We start from the raw sequence: 9,003 nt of genomic DNA, 5'->3' as shown, positions 1-9,003 counted from the left end.
TTAATGCTTTCTGAGAGACCGTTTCATTTTTTGGTTTACCCTAGACTAACTACATGACTATATTTGGACATTTAGATATTTTCTTTGAAAAGGGTACAAGAGTCGCCCTTGATAGCCACAAAAGATGTGCCTACTCTTTGGTTTAACTTTGGTTTTCTCGTGAATTTTGTCTTAATGAAAGACTTGATTTGAGAGTGCGTATTTTTCTGTGACAATCTTTAAGATCTAGTTGCTTATACAACTGAGAATATATTCTAGTCGTTTTATATTAAACAGCACTCAGGAAACCATGGCAACATTTAACTGCTATAAATAAAAAAAACCTGTAAAAATTTATTGTTTTAAGTAATATTCTTCAATAATGATTAAATGCACTCACTTTCATTCAGATAATAAACCTATTCACACTGTCGAGTACAACGATTGAATGCACAAAATAACAAATACTAAAACTTAAAGTATTTGCAGTTGTAGCAACCAATAGCTGTTGTAATACTTTACATTTTCCAAAAATGAAAATTAACCAAGGTCAACAGAATTACACTACAAATAAGTTTCATTTTCTAACCTTGATATATATGCGATTACATATCTTAATTTACCTGTGTTGGACATGGTATAATGTTCTATAATTTACAAGGATTTTAACAGTTAGGTTCAGTTAGGTTCACCAAGGATCAGCCGGCCCTTGGCCAAAGCTCTTGGTATTGATCTTTCCCGGAGTATTCGTACCCATTTACAGCTGGGTCGACTGGAATTATGAGAGAACCCACAACTACCATATTATGTATGAGGTAACCAAACAAATGACGTCAAAGAACCAATGCTCTAACCTACTATGCTACACCTCTAACCACCTATGCTACATAACATAAAGTTAAGTAAAACAAAACTGTTTAAAAAAAAGTTTATGGTTTTCGCAATACAGTAATTGATCATCATTCAGTCAAAATTCATACACCCTTCCTGCAAGTCCACTTAAACTAAGTTTTGATCACTAATCGCAAAGTATGCTTTATCATAGAAGGCCCTTCGCGATTAGTGACGTCATCAAACACTTAGTTTTAGTGGATGCAGGAACCACAGACATCGGATAGAAAATAGGTGGTGCAAATTGGATACGGAAAATGTCATCGAGTTAAAACTTTAACACAATAAGACTAGAAACTAAATATAATACCGGATTTAACATGGAAATCGTCATTGTCATTTGATCAATCTGTTTATGTCATTGACGTCTAAACTTAGATCCTATAATGTCATAGATACTTTATCTTATCATGAACCGAATACGGGATGTAAATGTCCTAATGTTATATTGATAAAATGTGAAATATATAGAAGTTAATATTTGTAAGCTATTACTTTTAAATTAAAGAGTCGTGCACATTAAAATATTTTCAAAATGATTTTTCATCGATATTTTCGGTATTCGGTGACATGATATGTATGTCATGTCGATCTGAGTCATACTTCACTTTATTCCTGTATATATGAAAGTTATCAGGATAAGTCTAGGGCTAAATGACGATCGTCTTGAATTCAACACATGGCCTATGATAAAAAAAAATCCTGCTCTCTACTGTTACATTTCTTGCAGGATGTCTAGATATTCACAAGTTCAGCAAATTAAGATATAAAGTTTCATGTCTTTTCATTCTTTAAATAGAAATGTGATAGCAAGAGAAATGCGATAGCAAGAGAAATGCGATAGCAAGAGAAAGGTGAACGATAGCAAGAGAAATGTGGTAGATAGAAAAAGAAAGGTGATAGCAAGAGGAATGCATTACTCAGACATCAACTCAGACAGTCGACATAACTGTTTGTTTGATATATAAACTAATATTGATTAATTATTGATACTCATAATGCCATGTCGATTCAGCATGTGATGTTAATTGGTAACAGTTCAATACATATGACTAACGCCTGTTTTTAATAGCAAATGACTCTTTTTATGAAGCATTGTGTCATGAATGAAAGGATAAATTTGATATTAATATTGATGTTTATAGTAATCATATAGAATGCATTAGCGCAGGCAAAATTGTTTTAATTGCATAACCGAAAGATAAAGCAAGCCTTTAAAACGCACGATCTTATAACGATTGGTACTAATATTGCCAAAAGGATTAAGATAACGACGTAGAAAAAATATGGCGATAATTTCATAAATAACTACAGAAACAGCTGGCGGTTATTCTCAGATCATTTTAATGTTGACAGTTGGCTGTAACAAATAAGAAGTTAACAACAGCTGCAGTACCTCCATACTACTTGATTTGGACTTCCTCAAATCAGCAAGGGTATTGATTTATTGAACAAATTATAAAGAACTCGTAGATTGGATAAGTATTTACAATCTTGAAGGCCGACTCCTTGCGGCTCGAGGTTTAACTCTTGTATATGAGTATTTACAAATGTAAAATAGAATTGACTAATTGAATACTTTTTCGAAAGCTTTAAATACATACATATTTCAATTTTCAGAAAAACAATAAGGCTGTAAACTGTGCATGGAAAGATATGTACATTGCGCTTTGAAACTTCATGTAACATGAACTTTGAACTTGGAACTCACGGGCCTATCTACAAACAATGAACCTCGTCTTGAAACCCACAACCCTGAAACAATGAACATAGTCTTGAAATAACGTCTAGAAACAACGAACCTCGTCTTGAAACAACGTCTAGAAACAACGAACCTAGTCTTGAAACGTTTAGAAACAACGAACCTCGTCTTGAAACAACATAAAAAAAACAATAAACCTCATCTTGAAACAACGAACCTCATCTTGAAACAACACCGAGAAACAATGAACCTCGTCCTGAAACAACGTCAAGAAACAATGAACTTCGTCTTGAAACCCCATCTTGAAACAATGAACCTCGTCTTGAAACAACGTCAAGAAACTAAACTTCGTCTTGAAACAACACCAAAAAACAATGAACCTCGTCTTGAAACGTTTAGAAACAACGAACCTCATCTTGAAACAACACCTAGAAACAATGAACCTCGTCTTGAAACAACGTCAAGAAACAATTAACTTCGTCTTGAAACCCCATCTTGATACAATGAACATCGTCTTGAAACAACGTCTGGAAACAATGAATCCTGTCTTGACACAACGCATGGAAACAATGAACCTCGTCTTGAAATAACGTCAAGAAACAATGAACTTCGTCTTGAAACCTCATCTTGAAACAATGAAGCTCGTCTTGAAACATCGTCTGGAAACAATGAATCTTGTCTTGAAACAACGTCTGGAAACAATGAGTCTTTTCTTGAAACCCACAACCCAGAAACGATGAAGAAAATCTTGAATTCACTCCTGGAAAAAATTAACCTCGTCATAGAACGACACATAGAAATAATGAACCTTGTCTTACAACCCCTCTAAACAATAAACCTAGTCTTGGAACGACACCTAGAAACAATGATCTTCATCTTGAAATAACACCTAGAAACAATGAACATAATATAGAGAAACGGTGAACTTGGTCTTGAAGCTTTTGTGTAAAACCACATTTATCACATCTTTTTTTTCTTAAAATGTGAATTTGAAGATTGAATTATTGTTCTAAGATTACTCCATTTGAAACTAAATTCCTTTTTGATTGATATGTGCTCTTGTTACTGATATAGGGCTCTTGAACCCACGCCATTCGAACGATTTCCAATTAAGAAGGACACAATTTCAGTATCAAGAGTCCAATTCTAAATACAATTCCCTGATGTAAACAATGACAAAGACGTCATTGAGCTGATGCATTTACGAAATTGACAGAAATAATTAAGGTTGACTTTTGACTGTATTTACGCTCATTATTTCTGGGATTACTAGGTTTATGTTGGTTTGAACAAATTTTGCAAATTTTTTACCAGGACTGGAGTGACTATAGATAAACAATTTTTTGTAAACTTCAGAGAAGTTGTATTTTGTACTATAGTAAATTTTACACAAGTTGATAAACGTAAAGAAAGCTAAATGGATAAGGTGACATATGCCTACATAAATAACTAGATAATAGCAATAATCCTTTAGAAAGGGGTGACTTTTTTGTTAAAAGGATACTACCTCTTAGAATGTGTTATATATTCATAGTTGAACTATGACTTAAGAATAGAATCTCTATATAAGACGATAATATCCATTAAACTGAATAATTCTTGAAACACGCTTCTAAGCATGCTGCAAAATTACCTAGTTCCATGAATTATTACTTAGTTTTATGTATTTATTGGATTATAGAGGTATTCTTATGACTCGTAAGTCATGATGAACAATGACTCAAAATTTAAACAAGTTTTAAAATTTCAATCTTGGTCATCCTAAGAGGTAGTGTACCTTTAATTTCTCTACTAACTATTTTCATTAAATAACGTTTGCGCACTGGTAGGGACGGACAGACCACGTCGGTTATAGTACTTCTAGCAAGTTATTTCATGTTAAAATAAAGAAATATTGGCTTACCTGCTCAACCACAAATATCCTAAAATCTAAATCTTGTCTTTTTAATACTGGTATTAAATGAGCTAAAAGTACTATTAAATGTGATAATCTGTCTCTATATGGTATGATAATAGCTACACGGTATCTAGGAACACAATTTGTAGGCCTCCAATGGCCACCAGACATAATATCTGGATTAGATGTTAAAACGTCACTAAATTCCACATGTTCATCACTATGATTCACTTTGGCCATTGCAGAACCAACTGAAAAGAGAAGAAAGATAATGCTTGATATATTATTTAAATGAAATGAATGGAGTTTTACGTCCTACTTTTCTGGACCATTAGGGCTAATGAAGACGGATAATGCCATGCAGGGTGCAATGAGGTAAATTTTTTCGGGACAGCGTCATTAGCCTTATCTTTTTCGATTATCAACTGTCGAGATATCTTAATCGTGCACAACCTTTAGCACATGGGGACTCGATATGTTTACTGCCCCATCCCAACGACTACACGCTTTTTCCTTGTCATCCCCTCTTACCTGACTCACTGGCAAGGGAAACGCGCTTTGAAACCTTTGTAAATAAGTAGGTTGGGAAATAAACTACCAACACAAGACATATCTATTAAGACGATGTTTTAATAATAAAAATTTGCATGCCGTCCTTTTAACAATGATTAGCCTCCTGAAATGTTATGCATTCAAATTTGTTTTTGATTATTTGCGAGTTTGTATGATGACCCTGTGCTTTTTCTACAGAAAAATTCATAGCTATATGAAGACCGACAAAGCAAAATAATATATTAGATAGAGGGTGAGATAGAGTTATATGATATGCTTTTATCATAGTTTATCTAAACTAAAAAAAAAACAATCTTATGTTTGTAGATCACACTTGTTTACCCATAGATGGGTCTGAATAAATGGATATTACGAATATGCAATAAAAAGACGTCAATCAATCTTCGAGTTTCCGGGTCTTGCAACGCAGATAAATATTTCGTAGATAAAATTACATTGACCTGATATGATTATAATGCAGATAAAACGACGTATAACTATGAAGGTGAATGGTGCAATATGATTTTGTCAGATAATGAATGATATGATAAACTGGTAGTGGTATATGAGGATTGGGTGATCATCAATATATACAAATGAAAGTTGCTTTCATAAAATCACCTAAAAGGCACGTGGAATAAATAATAAACGTGACAATAAATTAACTAGTCTCGATCATCTCATAAGAAACTTACATAAAAAAAACACACGAACATAGTTCACAACCATTTTGAATAACTTGGACTGAATAAGTCGAGTTTTTTAAAAAAGGCTATAATGTTTCAACAAAACCCTTCAAATGACATTAAAGTCATTTCTAAACCTTTAAATGTGATTTGAATGCTTAGTTGAAATATCATAACCTTTATAAAAATTTGGCTTATTAAGTCGAGGAAGAGATTCAAACGAACAACGTTCGTGCGTGTTATTTGCATGTAAGAACCAGACTTAGTTTCGTATAGAACTTTCCCATACAATATTTCAGTGATCATAAGGCGACTAGGAAATCGAAAAGATATTATGCACATTTTTCCTTCGATTTTCGTGCACAAAACTTCCTAGATTTAAGCATGGTTGTGATAAAGACATAATATTAACTTTATAATCAATCTAATGTGTCGGTGTTCACTGATAATACATACATGTAGTTCTGATTCATGAACAAACATATTATTACATGTATTATCTTTTTATAATTCACTATTTTTTCTTTACCGATGATAAATTTGATCGAAAATAATCGAAAACTGTTCATCTAAAATCGTCAGGTTTGAACTCTTTTAACATCTCATAATGTTCAATGATCATAAATCGAGGTATATAAAAACCGATTAAACAGTGAAAACTCTTCCTCGACACTTGAAAAAGGATAATATTTCGAAAACCGGTTCGTGTCAATTGCCATATACAGTTTCCTCCTGTTACATCCGCTGTACATTCCCTTCTAACCCCAAGTTATTTTCATTATGCTCCCCAACTACAACAACCACTGGCAAGAAGCCAGAAATAGAAACACTAATCGTCAACCAAACCAATATCACGTACCCTACAACGGCCCTGTCTTCCATCGACCTCTACCACCTACCAATCGCCGACCACCAACCAACCCATCCAGCTATATCCCACCCCATCGCCGACCTACCTACAACACAGCCTACCAATCAAGAGGTAACCATCGACCTGACCAACAACAGAAACGACTACCAGCCCACCGACGCCAACCAGTCCCCACTCATAAGGAGGAAGAACCCTTTGTGAAGGTGTTCTTCCAAGTTTTGCAGTGCCTCCATCATTTGGCAATCCTTACCCTTCAACAGCAAGGCCAACCAGCGTTTACCTTCAAACGCAAAGTCTTGGAGTTGGATAGTTTTATCCGTCCAGCAATGAAAACATCAGCTGTCGACGCGAATATTAGATCCCTCAATCGGACATGGCTCTGTAAGGTCACGCAGGTCCTGATCGTCGCTCCTATGGGAAACGTCTCACTCAAGCTGTAATCTCCAAATTCTACCAAACAATCAACGAAACAAAAACCAGAGTAGCCATATCTCTACCAACTGAAATGGACACTACACCTGCACCATCTAGAGCCACCACGCTGCCGAACCAAACCCCTAAACGAGCCCGAAGTTCACCTACTCCTAGTCCAGCAGACATAGGTAAACGCTCTCGTAGAGAGGGCACACCCCTTCTCTTTTCACTTTCAGACTCGTCTTCCCCTTCCACACCATCTTAATCTTCACCACGTGATCCAGGATCCGCCAACCTTTTTTCCTTCATTGCGTTTTTGGACCAGCAAAACACCCCTCAGTCTCCATCCAAGTCGAGACGTGTATCCAGACCTTCCCCTCTTCGAACCAGATCCCAGTCCGTTCCCAATGCTACAATTCTAACAACTACCAAACCAGTACCAATCACACCGTCGACGACCATTATATCCGCTACCAAACCGTATTATCACCAAACCAAGGACAAATCATTATGGAAACTACCTGCTCTAAAGAAATCTACCTTAATAATTGGATCATCTAACCTGAATCGAATTACCAAAACCAGTTCAGACACTGAAATACATTCTTACCCCGGTGCCCAAATCCATCACATCAGTCAATCCTGGAATCATATGACCACGATCCCAAACCTACTACCATTATTCTTCATGTAGGCCTCAACAACCGTGATCAGATACCAAAGACCTCTTTTAACCAAGCCCAGAAATTAATCGCCACAGCCAAAAAAACCTTCCCAAACTCCAAGATCCTCTTCACATGTATACCCATTTCAAATAAAATCTCGAAGAAAGCACAACAGAATCTCAGCACTCTCAACAACATGATGATGGAGTCTAGTATCAACAGCGCAACAATCTTACCACCCTACGAAGAAGAATTCGAAACAGTTGATAATCTTCATTGGTCTCCAGAAACAGCAAACAACATCTATTTGTTTTGGATACACCAGCTTCAAGCATCGAGTAAGTCTTTAAACTAATTACTGGGGATAAAAATACTGAGAGGCCACCGCTAGGCCAAACTGTAGTTAACTTGAGCCGCAAAATTCTCACACCCCTTCAGCATTCAATCTTAGACCGTGGACTTAAGTTTATTCCCACACCAAAGATAGCTAACTTGAATTATCTCCGACCATCCATTGAACGATTTCAACGAAATCTTAGCTGCACATATTTTTTTCGAAACCACCCCCCACGTGGTGCTAGAACAATGTTTATTCCTAAATCCACGTGGACACCCCCTCAGGCCGCCATCCATCCTGATATATTGAAAGCATTTGCGAGTATGAATAGCCAAACAGTGAATCTTTCCATAACACACGAAAAGCCTAATCTCACACGAGTGGAACGTGAAGCGTTAAACTTACTTAAAAAGACGATAGCATTGTTATTAAAAAGAGTGACAAAGGTTCATGTTGTGTCATTCTGAATAGGGAGGATTACGTTTCAGAAGCAGAGAATCAACTGAATAATCCTAAACATTATGCCATTTTACCGAAACCAATTTTCAAAGAAACTGCTAATATGATTAATAATATTCTTGCCGATTTAGTCAAAACTAGTTATCTCAAACAGAAACAATATGACTATCTGTCTGCCAAACCTGATTGTCGCGAGAGACATTTGTACACTTTGCCTAAAATCCATAAGAATCCAACCAAGGAGTGGTTTATCTCGAATAAAATCCCGAAAGGCCGCCCGATTATATCTGACTGTGGTAGTGAGTCATATGCAGTGTCAGAATACATTGATCATTTCTTACTACCTCTAGCATGCCAACATCGCGCCTACCTTAAAGATTTTGTCAATAAAATAAAAAATCTTCGAGTTCCCTCTAATGCTATTTTAATTTCTATCGACGTTTCTTCTATGTATACCAATATCGATAACACTACTGGTTTAACGGCAATTCGTAAAGCTTTTAATAGAAACCCAGATCCAAACAGACCCGACGATGCAATTCTACAGCTT

General features: G+C 35.8%; 1 protein-coding gene across 1 annotated transcript; it reads right to left on the bottom strand.

The window, feature by feature from the left end:
- Positions 1-2,589: 2,589 nt before the first annotated feature.
- On the bottom strand, positions 2,590-5,750 carry LOTGIDRAFT_161077 (hypothetical protein; the record flags this gene model as incomplete). Its single annotated transcript, XM_009056317.1, has 4 exons — positions 2,590-2,625; positions 2,790-2,924; positions 4,476-4,720; positions 5,717-5,750. The coding sequence occupies 4 exons, from the start codon at positions 5,748-5,750 to the stop codon at positions 2,590-2,592; spliced, it is 450 nt and encodes a 149-aa protein (XP_009054565.1).
- Between the last annotated feature and the right edge of the window lie 3,253 nt (positions 5,751-9,003).

Source organism: Lottia gigantea, assembly GCF_000327385.1.
Source record: "Lottia gigantea unplaced genomic scaffold LOTGIsca_27, whole genome shotgun sequence".
In the NCBI taxonomy this organism is placed as follows: Eukaryota; Metazoa; Mollusca; class Gastropoda; family Lottiidae; genus Lottia; species Lottia gigantea.
The sequence above is the reverse complement of the archived record's forward strand: the minus strand, read 5'-3'. Positions and strand labels throughout refer to the sequence as shown.